The sequence below is a fragment of the Geotrypetes seraphini genome, chromosome 5 (genome assembly GCF_902459505.1).
Source record: "Geotrypetes seraphini chromosome 5, aGeoSer1.1, whole genome shotgun sequence".
Classification (NCBI taxonomy): Eukaryota; Metazoa; Chordata; class Amphibia; order Gymnophiona; family Dermophiidae; genus Geotrypetes; species Geotrypetes seraphini.
Window position 1 is genome coordinate 188,825,841 of NC_047088.1, and position 24,576 is coordinate 188,850,416.

Consider the following 24,576-nt stretch of genomic DNA (forward strand, 5'->3'; position numbering starts at 1 on the left):
TTGTGGGGGTGTCAGCAGGGTCAAGTGAGTATCCCTCCTGCTGGGATTGTTTAGGGTTTGCTGGCCTACATTTTAGGCACCTATCATGGCCCTAGGGAGATGCCTAGGGAAGCCTAAGCTCGCCTAAGGCCACTTCTGGGCAAAACTATGCCCACGCCCAGCCTTGGGTGAGCTTAAGTGGCCCTAGGGCACCTCCCTACACCTGTGACAGACGTCTACAGTGTAGGCGGCCTGCCTTAGGTTGTTGTTTTTTGTTTTGTTTTTAAATGTGCATCCCGATTGGCTGGGTAGACTGCGGTAGGACGCCTACCATTGCCTACAATTGGGACACCATTTATAGAATATGGCCCAAAGTGGACATGCCCCAAATTTGCAGGTGTAATTGTGTGCACCATATATATAAACTTGGGCATATGGGGCAACTCTATAAATTGGTGCTTCATTATTCATGTCTCATTATAAGAATGTCTAAACCATTATAGAATAGTAGCACAAAGCTGCTTTGGCATGCCAAAAAGTGGGCACACCAATTTATCAGCTTGCCAACGTCTGGTGTAAGTTGATGTGCCTAGTTGCCTAATCAGTTGCATGCCTCACTTGGTGACATGCCCCTAACATGCCCATGCTATGCCCATAGCAACACCCCCTTGCAGTTGTATTGTATGTGAATTAGGGGTACTGTGTAAAGATTAGCACCTGTCACTTATATGTAACTGCTAATAATTGGTGCTAAGCTCATGTGGAAATGCCAGTATTCTATTAATTTTGTGCAATAGTCGCATCTATGTTTATGTGCTAGTTTATAGAATGAGGGGGAGAATACATTTTTTTACTGTTTTGTATATATTTATGTCTGCCTTTCCTTTTCCCTTTTTAATGTTTTCTTTTTTTTACATATTTTATCTTTTATTTTTTTATTCTCTTTATTTTTCCATTTTACAGGTGGATAAACTCAAAATGTAATGAACAATTACTAAACGCAGCACTGTAAAAATGAAACCTTTTTTGCTATATTCTGATCCTCCTCAGATTCCAGTTGCCTGTCTTGTTTCATTTGTGGAATCTTTGGAAGTCGGTTACAGCAAGTACAAAAATCCATACCACAATCTGGTCCATGCAGCAGATGTTACGCAGACTGTACACTACATATTGCTTCATACAGGTATCATGGTAAGAAATGCTGAAGAAGTTGAACTTAACAATTTGTGGGGGTTGGACATTTCAGAGAAATTAGGTTCCAAGATGGGGTTTTATTTTTTCCTATTAGTTCAGGCAGTAATTCATCAAGTTTCAAGTTTCAAGTTTATTGAATATTTGATGAATCGCCTATTACAAAATTTCTAGGCGATGTACATTAACAAAATAAAAGTATACAAGAGGCTAAAATATAACAAATATAGACAAATTACTCATTACATTTTATATAAAACATACATGAGGGGTAAGGAATAATATAAAGTTACACTGTTGGGTTAGAAAAAAAAGGGAAACACAAAAGGATAGGTTTAACTTTATCAGAACACAAGCTAAAGCTGTCTTTAAAGGAAGTGAACGCTTTGAAATTAAAAATACTCTTTAAGTAGGTAGTTTAAAAAAAATAAAATAATAAGATTTAAGCCGATAATTAAAAAGCGTTTTTAGGTCAATCAGAAGTAAAAGCGTCTTTAAATAAATAAGTTTTTAGCAATTTTTTAAAAGTTGTAATGTCCTGTTCCATTCTGATATATTGGGGAATTGCATTCCACCATTGTGGTCCCATTACTGTAAACATGTCGGCTCTTCGTGTACCTATGATTTTCAATGACGGTACTGTTAACAGATTTTGTTCCGATGATCGTAATGGGCGTTGGGTTGTATAAGGGATTAATGATTTTGAAATAAATTGTGGTTCATTGTACAATAAGGTCTTAAAGATGAGAAGCATTGTTTTGAACAGAGTTCTGTGACTTATAGGTAACCAGTGAGCGTCTTTAAGTAGTGGGGAGACATGATCGTATTTTTTTGCATTATATATTATTTTTATAGCAGTATTTTGGATGGTCTGTAATCTCCTTTTTTCTTTTTGTGTAATATTAATAAATAAGGCATTACAGTAATCAATTTTCGATATAACGAAAGAATGTATTAGAATCTTTAATGATGGTAAATTTAGAAATTTGGTAATTGATCTGATCTGCCGTAATTTAAAAAAACAATTTTTGACTATGTGGGAGATGTGTTCATGATAAGTCAGATTATCATCTAAAAAAACTCCAAGTATTTTCACAGTGGATACTAGGTTAAGAGTATTATTATTAAGTACAAATGGTTTTGATAATAGTATGTCTTTTTTCCAATTAAATAACATAGTTTTGGTCTTGTTAATATTTAATGATAATTTATTTGAGGTAAGCCAGTCTTGTATTTGTTCAAGTTTGTAATTGATAGAAGAAACTTCAGTGGTATTATTCGGATCAAGAGGATGAATTAATTGTATATCGTCAGCGTACGAAAATGGGATAAAGCCTATGGATTGGCAAATTTCTAATAGTGGTGAGAGAAAAATATTAAAGAGTAAAGGGGACAAAATTGATCCTTGGGGTATGCCAAATGAGGAAGTGTGAGGGGCGGAAACTTCATTATTAAACCTAACAGAGGAGGAACGGTTTGATAGATACGATTTGAACCATGCTAAAACATTCTCGGTGATTCCTTTTTCCGCAAGCCTGTTAATGAGCAGTTCGTGATCTATGGTATCGAATGCTGCTGAAATGTCTAAAGAAAATAGTATTACAGATTTATGATGATCCAGGAAATATTGTATGTTTGATGTTAAGCCAAGTAATGAATATTCAGTGTTATGGAATTTTCTGAAACCGGTCTGATTTGGGTGTAAAGCGTTTGTGTTCTCAATGAAGTCAGAGAGTTGATTAAAGATCCATTTTTCTGTTAATTTAGCTATAAATGGTATGTTAGCTATCGGACGATAATTGGATAAATCATCAAGACCAATTTTGTAATTTTTAAGAATGGGGGTGATATATGCAGTCTTCCATTGAAGTGGAACTGTAGAAGTAAGAAGGCTCTTTTGAATGAGTGACAGTATGAAGGGACCAAAATGTAGGAAGTGTTTTTTCAAATAGAAAGGTGGAATGATTTCAGATTGGGAATTTTTTAAGTTTACTTGTTGTAATAGTGAATGGATATCTTGTAGGGATGGGATTTTAAAGTTTGAACATTTGGCTATAGGTATGAATTCTGTTTGGTCAGTAGTAGTGCGATTATTTAATGTGTTTTGGGAAAGGTGGGGTTTAATTTCACATTTTAAATTTAATTTGTGAAAGCCAACAAACAAGTGACTCCTCTTTTTTGGACTTTCTGACCTATCTGAAAACACATTAGCCCCCTTTCTTCCCATCTTTTCAATTTAAAATACTTCACAGATTGAAAAATCATCACCATCATACCAGCTTTGTAATGTAATTTTGATATACATCTGTACTGGGGCAACTCATTTTTGCATTGGCCTGATGAATAGCACATAAAGGAAAGATATCATCTTTACTGACAATTATTTCAATCTATCCAAGTCAACAGTGTAACAACATTATTACTGTAGATTTAATTTGAAGATTATTAATGCTTACACTGCAAATTACATTGAAATCAACTTAATTAAAGTTCACTTTGGGAAGTCTTTTTTTTTAGAAATTATTATGTTCATTGGTTATCTGTTAATTTTATATGTATAAATTATAAGACCAGTTCAAATCTCTGTAATAATCAAGCTTGAGAACATGTTGAACATTAGATGGGAGTAGGTGGAAGAACATAAGAACATAAGAAGTTGCCTCCGCTGAGGCAGACCATAGGTCCATCCTGCCCAGCGGTCCGCTCCCGCGGCGGCCCATCAGGCCCATCGCCTGAGTAGTGGTCTATATCTATCTATACCCTTCAATCCCTTTTTCTTCTAGGAATCTATCCAAACTTTCTTTGAAACCATTTAATGTTTTCTTGTCTATAACAGCCTCTGGAAGCACGTTCCATGTATCCACCACCCTCTGAGTGAAAAAGAACTTCCTAGCGTTTGTTCTAAACCTGTCCCCTTTCAATTTCTCCGAGTGCCCCCTTGTACCTGTGGTGGTCCTTAATTTGAAAAATCTGTCCCTGTCTACTTTTTCTATGCCCCTCAGGATCTTGAAGGTTTCTATCATGTCTCCTCTAAGTCTCCGCTTTTCCAGTGAGAAAAGTCCCAACTGCTTCAACCTGTCGGTATATGGGAGATTTTCCATTCCCTCTATCAGTTTAGTTGCTCTTCTCTGTACTCCCTCAAGTACTGCCATGTCCTTCTTGAGGTACGGCGACCAGTACTGGACACAGTACTCCAGATGCGGCCGCACCATTGCACGATACAGCGGCATGATGACTTCCTTCGTCCTGGTCGTAATACCCTTCTTAATGATACCCAACATTCTGTTAGCTTTCTTTGAGGCTGTAGCGCACTGCGCCGATGTCTTCAGTGTTGCGTCTACCATCACTCCCAGGTCTCTCTCCAGGTTACTGACCCCTAGCGGTGTTCCCCCCATTCTGTATGTGAACATCGGGTTCTTTTTCCCCACGTGCATGACCTTGCATTTCCCTATGTTGAAGCTCATTTGCCATTTTTCGGCCCACTTTTCCAGCTGCGTTAGATCCTTTTGGAGATTTTCGCAGTCTCCCCTGGTTTGAGCCCTGCTGTATAGTTTGGTGTCATCTGCAAATTTAATAACCTCACACTTGGTTCCCGCCTCTAGGTCGTTTATGTAGATATTGAACAGGAGCGGTCCCAGCACCGACCCCTGCGGAACTCCGCTCGTGACCCCTTTCCAGTCTGAGTAATGGCCCTTTACGCCAACCCTCTGTTCCCTGTTCGCCAGCCAGTTTTTGATCCATCGGTGGATCACCCCTTGTACCCCGTGGTTCCATATCTTCTTAAGCAGCCTTTCGTGTGGTACCTTGTCGAAGGCTTTTTGGAAGTCAAGGTAAATGATATCTATAGATTCCCCTTTATCCACCTGGCTGTTTACCCCCTCGAAGAAGTGCAATAAGTTTGTGAGGCATGACCTACCCTTGCAGAAGCCATGCTGACTCGGTTTTAGCTGCTCATTGTTTTCGATGTGTTCACAGATGATGTCCTTAATCAGTGCCTCCATCATCTTTCCTGGGACTGAGGTCAGGCTCACTGGCCTGTAGTTTCCTGGGTCTCCCCTTGAGCCCTTCTTGAAGATGGGCGTGACATTTGCTATTTTCCAGTCCTTCGGGATCTCTCCGGTTTTTAAGGATAGGCTGTATATTTGTTGAAGTGGCTCCGCTATTTCGTTTTTTAGTTCCTTGAGTACCCTTGGGTGAATGCCGTCCGGACCTGGAGATTTGTCGCTCTTTAGTCTGTCTATCTGCTTGAGTACATCTTCTTGGCTTACCTCTAAATTGACCAGTTTTACATCTTGGTCTCCTTTTCCGCTCTCTTCAGGTTCTGGGATGTTAGTTATATCTTCCCTCGTGAAAACTGACGTGAAGAACTCATTTAACCTGTCAGCTATTTCTTTCTCTTCCTTTACCACTCCCTTCCTGTCTCCATCATCCAATGGTCCCACTTCTTCTCTTGCCGGTTGCTTCCCCTTGACGTATCTGAAGAAAGACTTGAAGTTTGTTGCTTCCTCTGCCAGTCTCTCTTCATATTCTCTTTTTGCTTTTCTAACCGCTCGGTGACACTCCTTCTGGTGTTCTTTGTGCACTTTTTGGTTCTCCTCTGTTTTGTCTTTTTTCCATTTTCTGAACGATGCTTTCTTGTCGCTTATCGCCTTCTTCACTGCATTTGTTATCCACACTGGGTTTTTTGTTCTGTTTTTTTTGCACCCTTTCCTGAACTTGGGGATGCACAGGTTTTGCGCTTCGTGCACAGTTCCCTTGAGTAAGGTCCAGGCTTTTTCTACGGAATCCATCTTCCCTATGTTACCTTTGAGTTTTTTTCCCACCATTTCCCTCATGGCATCATAATTTCCTTTTTTGAAGTTGAGTGCTGTCGTTGTGGTTCTTTTCCCCTTTGATGATCCAATTTCTAGCCTGCACTGGATCGTGTTGTGATCACTGTTACCTAGCGGGGCTAATACTGTCACCTCCTTTGCTGGCCCCTCTAGTCCGTTGAAGATTAGGTCAAGAGTGGCGTCACCCCGTGTTGGTTCCTTGACCAGTTGCTCCATGAAGCAGTCCCTCATGACCTCTAGGAATTTGGTCTCCCTTGCGCAGTTTGAGTGCCCAATACTCCAGTCTATCCCTGGATAGTTGAAGTCCCCCATCACCATCACCTTTCCGCTTCTGCATACCTGCCTCAGTTCTGCCTCCAGGTCCTGGTCGATTTCTTCAGGTTGTCCTGGTGGGCGGTAGTACAGACCCATTTTAATGTCTGCCCCAGTTCCTCCCTGTAGCTTAACCCATAGTGATTCCAAGCCATCCGCCTGAACTGTTGTTTCCATCCTGGTTGAGGGTGTGGAGTCTTTTACGTACAGCGCTATTCCTCCACCCTTTTTATGTGCCCTGTCTCTCCTGTATAGTTTGTACCCTGGTATGGCCACATCCCATTGATTTTCCTCAGTCCACCATGTTTCTGTGACTCCAATTATGTCTAGGTCCTTTTTGCTAGCAGTGATTTCTAGTTCTCCCATTTTGGCCCTCAGGCTCCTAGCATTTGTGTACAGGCAGTTTAAGACCCAGTTTTTTGCCCTCTCTTTTTGTTCTCCTCGTGTTTTGGTACTCCTGCAGTCCTCCTCATGGTTTGCCAGCCCCCGAGTTTCATCCTCCTCCTGCTGCTGTGTGTCTGTGACGTCCTCAGCCTGTTTCCCTTGCACCACTTGTTCTTGTAATTTTCTCTCAGTTCTGGTCTCTATTTCACAAGGTCCTTGCTCCTCTGGCTCCTGTTGTTCCATGTTGGTGCCTCACTGATAAAGCAAAAAAGCTGTTCAGCTTTTATGAGACTGTTTGCCATAGTGGATAGAAGGCTGCATAGAAAATTCAGATTTTCTAATTACTGTCAACTTTGCAGGAGTGACTGAAAACAGAGGTCGATGTGCTTTGCCCAGTGGAAGTTCCACATAGGCTCTTTAATGCTTTTTAATTCAGACATTCTCAATGCTGTTCTGAAAGCCTAAAATTGCAACAGCCTTATATAAAAGATATGAATGATTTGAATTTCTTGCTAGGTGTACAAACTATCAAAAACACATTTATAATTGCCTTTTACTAGATAGAATATAACACATATTCCAATGTACCGGTATCTGTTTTCAACATTTCATCTTTAAAGTTGCATTTTTAAGAATTATTTTGGATAAAAAAAGAAGTAAATATAACCTGAATGTTGTTGATCAATCATAAAAACAACAACGAAGAAGACCAGATGGTGCTCAATCCTATTTATTTAACAGACTCGACACAATCGTGTTTCGGCCCAAAAGAGCCTGCCTCAGGAGTCTTTATACTGAGTAATAAAACTAATGACGTGTCAATCCAAATGTCCAAATGTTGCAATAAAAACACTGAAAAAGACCAGAATGATGGCTTACAGCGAACACCACATGAAAATGAAACTCGTGTCGAGTTTGTTAAATAAATAGGATTGAGCACCATCTGGCCTCCTTCGTTGTTGTTTTTGTGGCCCTTTCTGGTATGAAGGCAGTTTCTCCTGTTTGTCTATTGATCAATCATACTCAGACAAATCTGCATTCCCCTACGTGATAGTATATATTACCAGAGAAACATCTGGCAATGATCCCATGGTAAAATAGCTCTGACTAATAACTGTAGGAAATAATTCAAAAAGGAGTTTAAGAGATGGACTGCACTTGATATTTAATGGACCACTTCCCTGATGAAGTATCAGAATACTGGCCATGTTGGCAGTGGGTCTATTCTTTTGGTAACAAATAAGTGCACTTTCTAAAATTTGAATTTATATGAAAAACAGAACTACATATTGTAATTAATGTTTTATGAGTTAAAAGTTTGGACCAATGATGAGTTTTGACTGGTATGATATGATATCTGCTATCTGAAAGACCAGCAGGATATGCTATTTGCTACCTGAAAGATGTGTCTCTGAAGATCCCCTCAAAAAAATTTCTTTTTTTTAAGTTCAATCTTTTTTATTAAATTTTTATAAATAGTACAAAATGGTAAAACAAACACAACAAAGAACTGTGTATTGCAGCAGTACAAGTGAAAAAAAATGATAAAGGATAATGCTTGAATATACTCTTGTACTTGAGAGTGTCTATACATGTGCATTTTCTTTTATGCTTATGTTAGTATTTTAGAAAGATGAGTAGGTGTGTATTTATTTCATAATTTATTATCTGCATACAACCCAAACAGTATACAGTAAAAATATTCATATTCATAAAACAAACACAATAAGCACAAAGCAAAATATATGAATTGGACATGCCATTAATACAACTGCTAGTAAATTAGTACATCATACACCAAAGGCCTGCGTTAAAAAATGAGATGAGCTGTTTCCGAGAGGCTGTAACTTCATGTAAATACCTCAAAACAAAGGGCATTTGATTCTAAGATAGAGGATCTACAACCCCCCCCCCAAAAAAAAAATGCCACCCTTGTATCATCACAATATAAATTATAAATCAGGTGCAGGAAAACATTTTAACTAGGTGCTAATTTATAAAATTACTCTCTGTTAGCACATTAAACACCACCGGGGCAATCCTATAACTAGATGCTTCCATATAGGCAAATTCTGGGGAATTCTATAAGTGGCACCTACATTAGCCACCACTAGGTGGCCTAATTGTAGCCACCACGCAACACTTAAGTTCAGAATTGGCACCTAACTTTTAACTTTTAATTGGCTTAATCAGTGTGGTAATTGGCCACGTCGATTTTCAGCCATCCAAAATTAAGCAATATAAGAGTTTGACGCTGAACTCTTAAGATGCCTAGTGACACCTAAGTGGAGATGCCCTCCCATGCCTAATGACATCTAATGATGCCTATGTTAGTAGGGGTAGTTATGGGCAGAGAATAGGTTGAGTTAGGTGTCCGAAACAGGCACTGCCAAATTAGGTGAATGAAAAGTTGGCTAACGGAGCAGTGTCTATGTCTAGGATGCCTAGTGATGCCTACGTTTGATCTTACCTACTTAGCAAATGTACAGCGCTTCATATGCCTTTCAGCGCAATAGAAACGATATATAGTAGCAGTGTGTGTGTGTGTGCCTTTGAGTTGACCACTGATCCATGGCTGGATGCACAGTGAGGAATCCTCCCTATGATGTTTCAAGGCAGAGTACAGAAGTGGTTTGCCATTGCCTTCTCCCGCACAGTGTATGGTTCCACTATGTTGCTGCTGTCCAACATAGGGCCCTGCAGCCTACAGCACCTGGTATTCCCCAGTGGTCCCCCATCCAGGTACTAGCCAGGAATAGTAGGCATATATTAGTAGCAAAGAAATGTTCCATGTGAAAGCCAAATGAATTATCTTTTCATGCAGTTTGATTTCTGTAACATTATGGGACAACTTTGATATGTAGAATATTCATGTGAAGAAATCCACTAATATTTTACAACAGTTACTTGTGCTGCGGGTCACACTTCAGCAAACTTTTTTTTTCTTGAACTATCGAACTGATTATTTTTTCAGCAGTGGTTCTGTCACTGGCATTTGTGGAACTTTGCTCAGTGAATTGGTTCATTGCATCTTTATTTTGGTTTCCTTCATTAAATAGTCTTAATCCTTCTGTCACTTTATGAGAGAGAAAATTATAAAAGGAAAATGGAAGCAATCACATGCCTGTATGGATACTAAAGTGCTATAAATTGAACTGTGAATTGAGCTCTTTGAAAGTCATACACAATAAGTAATTCTTCATTAACTTTAATGAGCTATTTCTTCATTAAGTTTGCCTATTAAATCTAGTATGGGATTTTGAATTGCAATCACAGAAGAACTATCCAAATGCCAAACTTGCCAGATAAAATAGAGCTGGTTACTGTGTTAGTCTACTGAAATCTTGAAAATAAAATAGGCTGATATTCAAAGGTCAGTGACCAGTGAATGAATAATTAACCTGGCTTTATATTTTCAAAAATATCAACATGGGAACATATGACTTATCGGACTGGATCAGACCAAAGGTTCATCAAGCTCTGTATCCTATTTCTATGTCCAATCCCACTTCATCAATACATGGCAGGATCTCAAAAGGTAGATAGATTCCATGATGTGTTTCTCACATCTTTCAAGGTATTTTATGAAAGACTGTGTTAACCTTTTGCAAAATATTCATGAAAATGTGCATTCACAGATTTGGATGTTCCTTTTTCTGCATAGATGACCTATGCGAAATTGGGCTTCACATGTATTGAGTTTACTGAATATGAAGGTATCACTTTATTTTTTGTTTGCTATTTATCTATTAACCTTTATTTCTTGCAAAATAGTCAGAGGACGATCCAATTCCCTTTTTTTGTAATAATTGAGTGTCCACAATTAGGCATCTATAACACACCAACTTGGAGCCTATTCTATAAAAAGAAGTAGGGCCCTGTTTTCTTTCTAGAATGCTAGCGTAAAATGCCCAGAACACATATATATTATAGGTACGATCACTTACTCCAACTATAGAGCAGGTGGAAAAATAAGCAGAGCTAGATCACTGAAGAATGAGCATATAGACCACAAGCATCAATGTTCTTTCTGCCCATGAGCCACCCAATCCCCACTAATATAAACACCCACCACCAAACTACACTATGCATTTAAGCACCATTTAACAAAATAGTGTGAATATTGGCATTTACAAAGATTCAAAAATATCACTCCAAAACAAAAGCACCACACAAGCCAAGAAAGCTAGCTTATTACTTAAGCGAAAGAAAAGCCTCAGACAAACAGAGAGCTGTACCCACACTCTTCCACCAAAGCATCATAGGCAAAAAACTCTCACACAAGTTTACAGTTTGCAGGTGGGAGCAAAAAATAGCTGAGAATGATTAATGGTAAAAACCACTGAATACAAACAGGCCAGGCCGACGATCGTTTCGTGGCCGGTAATCACTGCTTCAGGGCCTTAGCGCCAAATCCAGGCTATCAGTACGCAGATCCTAACTGCTGCTTTCAACTGGCCACCTGCTCCCACCTGCCTTACTACCCAGCACCTCGCTCTCTCACATACTGTAAATGTATTTACAAAAAGATGTGTCTTTAACAATTTTTTAAAAACTACTCTACCTGCAATTAAATCTATTTGCCCTGGCAAGGCATTCCAAAGTTTCACCCTGGCTGTTGAAAGAATTGAATTATTTTTCTTACGTTCCGTTGCTATTTTATCTTCTGACAATCTCATTCTACCTTCAGATCTTAGTACCCTCCTTGGCTTGTATACCTTTAACAAATCATGAAAATAAACTGGAGTAACATGATAAACAATCTGATGGATTATTAAAAATATCCTCTGTTGTATATACGTTATGCTCCAGTCAATAATTTGGCAGCTGAATTCATCAAAAATTGTAAAGCTTTAAATTTGGCATCACATTACAGTTATCCAGTCTTCCCAGTATGATCGCTTGTACCACTGTACAAAAATTATAGGGCACCAACATTGGTTTCAACTTATACAACATATGTAATTGACCATACCCTTTCTAAATGGTTTTTTATATCTGCTGACTCATGGTCAAAGCCGCATCCAACCAAACTCCTAATACTAACATCTCCCTTTTCACATCCAACTCTTTACCCAACACATTCATTTTATTCATCTCATCACCATCATTGTCATTCCCAACTATCATCACTTCAGTTTTGTTAACTTCAATCCATGACTTGTTATCCACTCTACTACTTTCGGCATATTGAAATCCAATTGTTTTTCAACTAGCAACCCCTTATTTTCAATCTGGAAAAATAAAAGTACATTATATTCTGTACTCCTAGATTTTGAAATACTTCCCCATACCCTGCCATATAGACATTAAATAACATGGCCGAAAAGGCCGACAACTAAATCTTAATACCCTCATGTAGCCTGTTCTATAAAAAAAAGTAGGCATCTATCTTCCTTTATAGTTATAGTTTATTAAACTTACTATACCACTTTATTCAAGATCACAGTGATACTGTATATAAAACAATTCAAAATATATAATTAAAAATCTACTTACATTGAAAAGAAAGCCCATACATACAAGACCATTCATACATAAAACCAGATTATCATTTAAAAATGTAATATATCTCTTTAGTTGTCAGGCAAATCAAAGCAGCGGGAGAGGATCATGGAGTACTGAAGAACAGGCCGCAATCAACCTCTGGGGATTGTTGCTGTGATCTTTAGAGGCTGCTACAGAGAGTGCAGTGGGAATTCCCAAGATGGTGGGGCAGTTTGCGGCAGGGGAGAGGAAGGAACAGCTTTCCAGCAGAGATGGAAGGGATGGAGAGAGAGGTGCTGGTCTGAGTAGGGTTGACCTATGCATAGGTTGAGAGATTTTAGACCATTTTTAGGTCTAAAACTGCCCTTGACCTATGCATGAGATCTATCTATAGTTAAGTATATATGGTAAGTGCTAGTATTTTATAACCTGAGTGTGTAAATGACATTTATTTATTCAATTTTCTATACCATTCTTTCAGGGGAGCTCAAATGGCTTACATGAATTTATTCAAGTATTTAAGCATTTTTCCCTGTCTGTCTTGGTGGGCTCACAATCTATCTAATGTACCTGGGCAGTGGGGGGATTAAGCAACTTGCCCAGAGTCACAAGGAGCAGTGTGGTTTTGAACCCACAACCTCAGGGTGCTGAGGCTATTGCTTTAGCCACTGCACCACATTCTCCCCTTAAATTTAGGAATTTACCATATATTATAGAATGAAGATATTATTGAGCATTATAATCCTCTTATCATTGAGTGTGCTTTTCTTATTGTTTATATAGTGGTAGTAGTATAATTATTTATAAAATGGAGAGACTTATTGCAATACAACAGGGTTGTTTCAGGAAATTTCAAGATATTTGAGAGCCATTAACAAAGTATTAGAAAAATCTTGTTTCCCTTAAATTTACAATTTCAATTATGGGGTGGGAGGGAGGGTATTTTTATTGTTACATGTTGTATAAGTATTGATTATATGATAGATAAGGGTGGGGAGGGGGAGATAAGAGAATATTATATGTATCATTGTTGATTATTAAGTGATATATTTATGGTTATTTGTATGGATATGTTATCACACTTATTATAAGTTTAAATATGAATAAAGATTTTTAAAAAAAACAACAAATGACCACATTTTATTTTATTCAATAGCACTGGCTTACAGAACTGGAAATTTTAGCAATGGTCTTTGCAGCTGCAATCCATGACTATGAGCACACAGGAACCACAAACAACTTTCATATTCAGACAAGGTAAGAAGAACTGTATACAACATTGTGATACTGTTCAAAAATCAAACACTAGGAAAGCATATAATCTAAATGATTTAGTGAGTATATTTGTGTACCATTAAGAAAAACAATTTAAGCACTTTGACAGGGGTGTGATGGGGGGAATAGCAGCATTTACACATGGAAATAGCAGCTTTTACATATGTACTCATATATTGCAAACACTTGAAAAATCCAATTTCAGAAACATTTCCCCAGAATGGGGAAATATATTTTCTAAAATTTTCTGTGAAATGTTTAGTTAAACTTGATAGTGTACACAGTATGAGGGGTTGCTGAAAAGTTCTTAGTCCAACCAAGAAGAGAATGACGTGGATAAGATTCAATCAATGATCTGAAACAATATCAAAACATAGAATTCCATTTCTTCAGATTGGCACTTAATGAAATAAGATAACACTCTTTTCAGCTACAGTGGCAAAATAAGTTGGTTGGTTGGACTGAGAACTTTTCAACACCTCCTCGTATATCTTCTTTGACCTGAAGCAATTATCTACTTTTCTGGATAACAAGTTTCTTATTCAGATCAGTGTTACTTCCTGATTCTTCGGTGTGAGATAATAACGGCCTATAAGGATAGCCTAATTGGCAGCTTTAACTTCTTTATTTAGTAGTGTTGCCTGATTTTCCTCCTCCATTTTTGTCATCTCCCCCCCCCCCCCGCCCACCACCACACACACACATACACTTTTACTGTGGTGTATTAGAGCAGTGTTCTTCAACCACCGGTCCATGGACCAGTGCCGGTCTACAGAAATTTCCTGCCGGTCCACAGGGCCAGCACGTGCATCATGCCCAAAACAGTGTTCTTCAACCGCCGGTCCAATCGATGTGGCGTTATCTTCGAGCCAGCTCCCTCTTCCTAACTGATTCAGTACACAAAGCCACGGGCAGTGGCTCCTGCGGGCATCCTGCGCCTGAACCGGAAGCCTTCTCTCTGACATCGCAACGTCAGAGGGAAGGCTTCCAGATGAGGCGCGGGATGTGCAAGATGCAATTAGTACTATTATGGGGGCGGGGTCTGGAGTGTTATTTCACTAACCCCAAATTCTCAGAGACAACACAATAGGCTCAAACTTTTCATTTGCCTGGTGATTAACATGTCGCTTCGTCACTGGATCAATTTATTTATACTGCAATTCTTAAATTTTAACTTGTGATAATTTGTGAATAAACAACTTTTTTGTAAAAATATTTAGCTTTGTGGTCATTTGAGGGATTGGATTATCGCCAATATGTTTCACATTATGTTTTTTCAAGACAACAAATCCCTACTGCTTTTAAACCACTTAATTTGACTACTATCTTCGATAAAAGATCAGTTGTTTATTCACAAATTATCACAAGTTAAAATTTAAGAATCGCAGTATATATAAATTAATCCAGTGACAAAGCGACATGTTAATCACCAGATAAATGAAAAGTTTGAGCCTAGTGTGTTGTCTCTGAGAATCTGGGGTTAGTGAAATAAGAAAAGGTTATTAATGCTGGTGTTTGAAGATACACTAACATAGAACAATATTGTTACATGGACCTTTTCTAAGAGGATTTGTGCTTAATATTCAATCGAGCTATATTTTTTGAAGGCATAAATGAAAATGTGGATAAAGGTGAGCCCATTGATCTAGATTTTCAGAAAGCTTTTCATGAAATCCCTCTTGAGAAACTCAGAGAAAATTAAAAAGCCATGATAAAGGAAAAAAATGGTCTGTTATGGATTGGGAACCGGTTAAAAGATAGAAAACAAAGATTGGATTAAATAGCCAGCTCTCTAAAAGGAGGAAGGTGAATGGACCTTTGATCTGACTTAGTCCCCCTTTTACTAAGCCGTGGTAGAGGTTTCTACTGTGGCCCTGAGTGCTAAAAGTACCAATGTTGTTCTGGTGCCTTTCGAATTCCTATGAGTGATGAAGCATCTACCATGGCCCAGTAAATGAGAGGGTTAGTTTGGCATTTTTTAAGTTCTTATGTTCTTACATTGAGCAAGTGCTGAGCTCATGCCATTCATTTTATCTACATGTATGCATCTAGAAATGCTGTTCCCACTGCACATTCCAGCAAATACAGGTGTACTTAGTCAGATGTTTTAAAAATGATTCTACAGGAGGAAGGAAGTCTGTTAATTTAAGTCACCATCTTGCAACTGTTTGGGTAGACCTTTAAGTAACTAAATGATATTAATGGTAACTATGAGATTGTGCCAGATATAAGGATTGAACTCAGTCGATTAGCACTTGGTGTATCTCACATATCAGAATTAATAATAATAGCCAATTACATTTACAGTACACTTTAGCATTATGCAGAAACTATAAATTTCCTGTGATATCAAGTGCTGGCATATTTCATACTAGTTGATCAGCATACCAAAAGCCATGAAATCCAAATTTCAGTGCTTGTTACAAGAGAACCAAGTCAGAATATTCATTTTTCAAGAAGGCTATTTGAGCAGAGATTGCACTAAGAGTAGGAAACAATCAGAGTACCATAGTAACATAGTAAATGACGGCAGATAAAGACCCGAATGGTCCATCCAGTCTGCCCATCATACATGCTCTATAAATTAATTATTTAGTTTAAATGGTCCTTTTTCTTAGTTATTTCTGAGCCAGAAACCCAGAGCCCTGCCCGGTAGTGTGCTTAATTCCATCTACTGGAGTCTCCATTAAAGCTCACTCCAGCCCATCTTAACCATCCCAGCCATCGAAGCCCTCCCTAGCTCATCCTCAACTCAATGTTCATATACGGGACCCAGGCCTTGCAAGCCTGCCCAGTACTGGTCTTAGTTCCTTCAATGTATACCCATTATTTTCTTATTAGAGATCCTCTGTGTTCATCACACGCTTGTTTGAATTCTGTCACTGTTTTATTCTCCCTTGGGAGCGCATTCCAAGCATCAACCACTCTCTCTGTAAAGAAGAATTTCCTAATATTACTCTTGAATCTACCACCCCTCAACCTCAAATTATGCCCTCTGGTTTTACCATTTTCCTTTCTCTAGAATAGATTTTGTTCTACGTTAATATCTTTCAAGTATTTGAATGTCTAAATTGTATCTCCCCTGTCCCTCCTTTCCTCTAGGGTATACATATTCAGGGCTTCCAGTCTCATAAGTCTTCTGGTGCAAACCTCCTATCATTTTCATCTCCTTCCTCTGGACCACTTCAAGTCTTGTTATGTTCTTTGCCAGATACAGTCTCCAAAATTGAATACAATGGGGCCTCACCAATGACCTATATAGGGGCATCAACACCTTCTTTCTTCTACTGATCACACCACTGTCTATACAGTCTAGTATCCTTCTGGCAACAGTCACCGCCTTGTCACACTGTTTCTTCACCTTTAGATCTTCATCACTATCACCCCAAGGTTCCTCTCCCCATCCGTGCATATCAGTCTCTCACCTCCCAACACATACAGCTCCTTCCATGATTTGGATACTGCAGAAGAAGATGGAAATTGGAGATACAAAGGACAGGTACCATTATGGGTTGCCAAGTAAGATGATTGTGAGGCAGCACCATGTTTTGAGAAGTGTATCTCAGTGAATAAAAAGCTTACATCACCTCAGCCATTACAAAAATGTTAGGTTAGATATTGTGTATTGTGAGCTTCTATATCACTACTAGCGACTGGGGAGTCAATTCAGAGTGGTTTGCATGAGCTTCTGTAAAGGTGTTACAATACAGACTTACAAAGAGCTTCTGTGAGGTGTTACAATACATGGGTTCTATACAGAGTCACAGGGGCTTCTGTAACAGTGTTACAATACAAAGTTATTAATACTGGCATAATTATGCCATAATCAATTATCCTTTTTATATGCATATGTTTATACCAAATCAATTGTCCTATGTATAGTCACATATAATATTAAGTTTAGTATTGCAGCTAAGTACACAATATTGAGGTTGGCCAGTTCAACTAAATATAATCTACTCGTATAAATATCTGTTTTATGTTTATCTTTGAAATATTATCGTCTTCACAGTCTAGTTTTCTGGGCTTTATCTACTTATATCCCTATTATGTTCCTGATGAGGGGGGAGTGGGGGCTATCTGTCTCCTCTACATTGTTTTATTGGCTAAAGTAGTCTGTGAAGAGGATGGTTTTCATCCCTTTTTTTGAACTTTCCGGTATCCTTTTCTAGTTTTAGTTAGGGAAGGCGTTCCACTACCTTGGAGCCATCAATGAGAATATTCTTTTCCTGATACTTTTGTATTTGATGTCTCTGAAGGAGGGAATTCCCAGCAGGTGATTTTGGCTCGAGCGTAGTGCGTGTGATGTTGTGTGCTGATGTAGACTGGCCGCTAGATATTCAGTTACAATGAGTTCATGCACTGTAAGAAAAGAACATGCCTAGAATTTGGTATGAGAGAATGCAAGACCAGGATGAAACCATTATCCACAGTTGAATAAAACAAAAGACATTTGGTTTAGGCTGTGAAATATTCAAAGTGAAGCATGAAAATGTTGGAGAAGCTCTTATTTGGTGACAAAAGTACATTTTGCTTTTTATGAAATCAGAGGATAGCTATATATTTCTAGGGGAGTAATTCAAACCAGAGTGCCTTGACCTGCCAGTGAAGTATCCCACAAAAATGATAGTCTGGATTATATGGCAGCAACTGTAGAATGGATGGTGAATACAGAAAAACATGGAAATCCTACAGAAATATAGGTTACCATCAGCTGAGCATTTGTTGTCTGATAATTTACATCTTCTAGAACAGCAATGCTCCTTATCCTAGGGCAAGACCTCTTTTGAAAGGAAGAAGAGCAAGGTAACAACAACTGACTGGCCTGCTCAGTTTTCAGATTTCAATCTCATTGAGAATCTATGGCAAAAGGTATTGGTGGAAATACCCAAACGACAGCCAATGTCACTGATTGCAACCTAGAATAGGATTATCTTGTGTGATCACTTTTTGAAACTTGTCCACCCTGTGCAAGAGTAAAGCTGACTTCTCTGCAAGAGCAGTGGCATTCCAAGGGGAGGGGGGGGGTGTCCTATGAAAGAGTGGGGACTTGGGAATTAGGTGGAGGGGTAGTGGAGGCTAAGCAACTGAGCAAAGACTAAGAAGAATAATTGGGATTAAATGAGTGAGACTGAATGTAGAAAAATAGGTAGGGGAGACAATTTGAAGGACCTGGAGAGATTGAAAAGCAGTTAAAAGGGACAGAGTTATGGAGAGGTGAGAGACAACAGAAGGGAACTGACCTTTTGAAGGGGATGAAACAGGGTAGAAATGGAGGAGGTAAAAGGGAGGATGGGAATCTGAATGGAGGTCACATATGAACGTGATTGGAAGTAGCAAGGGATTGAATGACAGAAAAGAGGTAGAGGAAATACAATACATGAGGCTGGGGAGGGAATAAGTACAGACAGTGTTCATGAAAGGCTAGAAAGTAGATAAACGATGAAAGGAGGCTGGGAAAGGAATGAGAGAGAGTTGGGGAATGAGAAGACCAGGGAAGTAAAAGTAGGAAATTGAAGGATGTTAAGTAGGTAAAAAAATAAAGAGAGATACCAAAGACTGGAAGGGGAACAAAAAGGAATGACATCTAGGTAGATAAAACAGCCAATGACAGAAATGGAGAAAAAAAAGATAAAATAGCATAATTAATGACAGAGATAGATGTAAAGGATGAAGGAAAGAAGAGAGGTAGCAAAAAGAAACAGAAAATGGAAATGAGATCCTGGAAAAATTCCTAGGAGAAAATCAACAAAAGGAAGTGATAAAGAGAAACTGAAACTAACCCAAATAGAAAAATAAATAATCAGACAATACAGGTAGGGTTACCATATTTGTCAAATTAAAAAAGAGGACACGTGGTCCCCACTCTTATCTCTACCCTGTCCTGCCTCCAGCTCCACCCCCACACATACTGAGTCACTTCATCTCCTTCTCTCCGCCCTGTGGAATGGGTACCTCTAAAGGCAGTGGGGGGGGGGTCACCTGCGGGTACCAGTGCTCCAGAGGTAGGTTGCAAGCTGCAGGAGACATCAGGAAAGGTCCCAGCTCTACCTGAGCTCCTGGACATGGCCGCATTCACGATGATGGCACACGCATGCACGGACATCCTCCATACACGGCCCTGAGCTGAGGAAGATATTGGGCCTTTTCTGCCTACCTCTGGTCCATTAGCACCCATGGCAGGACTGCTATTAATGTGGTCCCCGCCCACAGGTTCCCCCCCCCCCCAGTTGCCCAACCAAAGGTAAGAAGAAAATTTAGAGAGTTCAAAACCTGGACAAATTACCAGGTTTTAGAAAACCATCCAAACACAGGACAGTCCTCTAAAAGATGTCTGGGTATATTATGGTGTTAGGTAGAAGGGATTCATTCATACCAAAATGGACAGAAAAAGACTGTAGACAAAATAATAAAACGCAACGGAGAAAAATAAACCTCAATTGAGAGCAGCCGGGACTACACAAGTGCCCTAAGCCGCTCTCATCATCACAGGTTTGTGATGATGCTTTCATTGTATGCTAATAGATCTCATGCATATTCATTGGGGAAATCCTGAAAACCCGACTGGACTGCGGCCCTCGAGGACCGACATTGGACACCCCTGAGTTAGGTGATTAAATTTGCAGATGACACTAAACTGTTCAAAGTAGTTAAACCGCATGCAGATTTGAAAAATTGCAGGCAGACCTTAGGAAATTGGAAGACTGGGCATCCAAATGGCAGATGAAATTTAATGTGGACAAATGCAAAGTGATGCATGTTGGGAAGAATAACCTGAATCACAGTTACCGGATGCTGGGGTCCACCTTGGGGATTAGCGCCCAAGAAAAGTATCTGGGTGTCATCGTAGACAATATGATGAAATCTTCCGCCCAGTGTGTGGCGGTGGCCAAAAAAGTAAATAGGATGCTAGGAATTATTAAAAAAGGGATGGTTAACAAAACTAAGAATGTTATAATGCCCCTGTATAGCTCCATGGTACGACCTCATCTGGAGTATTGCGTTCAATTCTGGTCTCTTTATCGCTAGAAAAGGTTCAAAGAAGAGCGACCAAGATGGTAAAGGGGATGCAACTCCTCTTGTATGAGGAAAGACTAAAACGGTTAGGGCTCTTCAGCTTTGAAAAGAAATGTCTGAGGGGAGATATGATTGAAGTCTACAAAATCCTGAGTGGAGTAGAACAGGTACAAGTGGATCGATTTTTCACTTTGTCAAAAATTACAAAGACTAGGGGACACTCGATGAAGTTATAGAGAAATACTTTTAAACCAATTGGAGGAATGTTTTTTTCACTCAGAGAATGGTTAAGCTCTGGAACGCGTTGCCAAAGGATGTGGTAAGAGTGGATAGCATAGCTGGTTTTAAGAAAGGTTTGGACAAGTTCCAGGAGGAAAAGTTTTACAACAGTGAATAGGGAAGTTCTGAAATGTAAATGCAGTTTTTTTTGTTTTTTTTTTTAGCTTGTCCATGGTAAATATACAGTGTTTGAGATAATATATTGGTGTAGTACTAGTGATGGTCTTCTTGGGATGGTTTTCTTGGAATAGCAGCAGTGATTAAGTTATAGGTTGTCAAATAGGTGAACTGCCTCAGGATTGTTTTTATGAACTCTAATAAAAAGGTTAATTCATGGAAAAAAATAAGTTGTCAATTTTGAAGGACATTGTACCGGAAGGAAGACAACATACTGTGCTAGCTTTCTTTTCATATGTTTGTTTTACAATATTTGTTTATGACAGAAGGTGACCACATTATGCATTAAAGTGCCCTGTTACCTAAAATATAACACCATAACTGACATTAATTGACAGTGTACTTTGGCAGTCTCAGTGCTAGGGCCAGATTGTCCTTTCATGCAGAGAAGCAATTCTTGTGGAATGAGTTTAGGCCTTTCAGGAGGGGAAATGTGGGCAAAACTGGTTCTCTTTCTTCCCTGCGGTACTTCATATATTTAAAATGGATAATGTCAGTTTTCAGAATTGTCATCTGAAGACCTTTAAGGAGTAATAATTCACTTTTCAGATAATGTAGCCTGTTTTCGTTTATTGTATAAGTATATTGCAAGAAAAAAGAATTTAAGGAAAATGGTACTACTGTATATCTGACAATTAGTTGAAATAAAATTCCTAAAAGTTATTGCAAGGGAATTAATTGCCTTCTAGTTCCGATAACCCAGGCATATAACCTGTGCAGGATCGACAGAGTTTAACTGAAGAGTAATTGAAAAGGCAGAAATTGAATAGCTCACGGTAATGGCCAAAAGCCTTCAATTAAGGCCAAGAAAATCTAAACAATTTGTTCTGGTTGCAAGATATTTTTGGTCACCGTGACATCTTTGTCTTAGAATTTGAGAATGTTTTACAGTGTTCTTAGCATTATCTTGTGTATTCTTTTACTGTTCTGATTACATGATTGCCATAACAACCATTTTACATTGTTATCTTGACAAAAGTTGTAGAAAAGCTAAGTGAGAGAGAGGAGAGGGTTGCTGCTATTCTGGTTTGTAGAAAGCTTGGCTAATGTCCAAGTAAGCTAAATGTCTCATTGAGATACAATTCAGGGGTGTCAAAGTCCCTCCTCGAGGGCCGTAATCCAGTCGGGTTTTCAGGATTTCCCCAATGAATATGCATTGAAAGCAGTATAGATCTCATGCATATTCATTGGGGAAATCCTGAAAACCCGACTGGATTCCGGCACTCGAGGACCGACTTTGACACCTGTGAGATACATAGTCACATTTATTGCTAGAAAAATGGAAAGTATCGAGAACCAATTAAGGAAAAATAACTTGAGACTCCTAAATTTTCCAAAATGTCCCTTAATTTCACCAATGGAGATGGCAACAAAATATTTTAAGGAAATTTTGCTTATTCCTATTGAAAGTTTGCCACCTATTGTTAGAGCTAATTACTTTCAAATCAAGAGACCTGTGGAAGTTTCCACTCCTAATGAGATTCAAGGGACTAACAATGAAAATATGAACTTAACAACTTTTCTGGAAAACTCCTTGGAGGTTATAACGGAAAGGAAAACCCTGTTAATAACTCTCGCTTTGGAAAGTGATAGAGAATATATATTGCGTTTGTATTTTCGTCATATTAATGATCAGTTTTTAGGTTCTAATGTTCGAATATTTCCTGATATGTCTTTAAGATCCCAGAGGCGTAGGAAAGAATTCTTGGCATTAAGGCCAAGAGTCCTTGCCTTGGGGGCAAATTTTTTGTTGAAATTTCCTGTAAAATGTTTTGTGTCTTATCAGAACAAGAATTACTTGTTTTTTGAACCTAAACAACTAGTAGGATTTATAGAATCCAAAGAGCAAGTAGTGCCTATGGCTGAGAATGTATAACCTGTCATGAATGGCTGTAGCACCGCAGATAATTGCCGCTTTCTAGGTTGGATAAAGATTGTTTCTATTGTTAATTTATTTTCTAAAAATCTCCCTTCAAAGTTTGTGGACTAAATATATTGGAAGTATAAATGAATAACCAAAACACTGATTTAAGTGGAATTGGTTTATAAGTTTTCTTTTTAATAACTTCTGTTAATCTGAAATACAAGTAATGTATTGCTTGTTTGTATTGATAAAATTGAATAAATAAATAAAGTTAAAAAAAAAGAGATACATAGTCACTATCTTGGGAAACAGTGCAAGATGGAGACGTGGGAGAGAAAAGGAACCCAACACCATCTTAGAACAGAGAGAGGTAAGAACTTGCAAACAAAAGAGACATGAACAAAGTTTCAACATAAGCTAAATCACTAGTAACCTGTTTCCTAATCTTTCCTCTACCGTGTTTCCCCGAAAAGAAGATCTACTCCAAAAATAAGCCGTAGCATGCTTTTCAGGGTAGGACTTAATATAAGCCCTACCCCCGAAAATAAGCCCTAGTCATAGGCAGCCACGCTTCCACCCGACCTGCCCCCCCCCCCCGCCTCCGCCGCGCAGCCAAATCACCAAACCCCCGCTGACCTTCTATCCTTCCCTCCCAACCGATCCCCACCGACCGCAACCATAAATACCTTCCGGCAGAGGAGTATCGGGCCAGCAGCTCTCACAGGCTGCTTCGCGACCTTCTGTGTACTGATGACATCATCAGTAACACGGCACACAGAAGGCCCAGTGAGAAGGCTCGCGAAGCAGCCTGTGAGTGCTACTGGCCCGACGCTTCTCTGCTGTAAGGTATTTATGGTTGCGGTCGGCAGGAATCGGTTGGGAGGGAAGGATGGAGGGTCAATGGGGGTTCGGCGGTTCAGCTGCGCAGTGGGGGCGGGGGCAGTTGTTCAAGGGCTCTGCTGCACGAGGGATGGGAGGGAGGGAAGTATGGAAGCTGGGCAAGGGTTCTGCTGCACAGGGGGATGGGAGGGATGGAGGGATAGAAAAATGCTGCAGAGGGAAGGCACAAGGGTATGGGTGAGAGGGGAGGAAAGATGTTGCACATGTGGGGGAAAGGAAAGAGGAAGAATTGGAGTGAAGGAGAGGAAGGGAGAGATGATCATGTACATGAAAAAAATAAGCACTACCTGAAAATAAGACCTAGTGCCTTTTTTGGGCCCCAAATGAATATAAGACACTGCCTTATTTTCAGGGAACACGGTAGTGCACTGTGCTGACTTTTCATTGACCACCATACTATCAACTAAAATCTGATATACTTGAAAAAAGCAAGGAATAGAGTTTAACAGGTAGACACAAAGGACAAATTCTATAAATGGCATCATGATTATAGGCATCCTACTCTGTCTAAGCAGCCAATCGGGATGAACATTTTTTAGAAAAAACCTACCCGAGGCAGGCATTTTCACAGGACTAGGGAGACGTGTTGGGACACATAAGCTTGTCCAAGTCTGGGCATGGGAATTGTTTCACCCCGAAATGGCCATGGGCGAGCTTAAGCAGGGCATTTCCCTAGGGCCATGAAAGACACTTGAAATGTAGGCCAACAAAATGTTGGTCTACATTTCAAATAGATGCAGTTGCTGAGCTGATCAATGCAAGGAAATCTCCCTGCTGCAATCAGCTGAGCAGCTGCAGCAGGGAACCCGCCCCCCCCCCCCCCGCAAAGTCAGCTGGCAGGAGGGATGCCCACTCCCTCCTGACACCACCCCCGAACCC

At 39.3% G+C, this 24,576-nt stretch overlaps 1 protein-coding gene across 4 annotated transcripts in view; it reads left to right on the forward strand.

Annotated features, from left to right (window-relative positions):
• Window positions 1-24,576, forward strand: part of PDE1A (phosphodiesterase 1A) — a 428,052-nt gene that overhangs the window by 280,205 nt on the left and 123,271 nt on the right. For all 4 annotated transcript variants that reach the window (XM_033947141.1, XM_033947139.1, XM_033947140.1 and 1 more), the window contains exons 6-7: window positions 1,030-1,170; window positions 13,342-13,442. In XM_033947141.1, coding sequence (XP_033803032.1) covers window positions 1,030-1,170; window positions 13,342-13,442 — 242 coding nt within the window. The remainder of the gene's footprint in view (window positions 1-1,029; window positions 1,171-13,341; window positions 13,443-24,576) is intronic.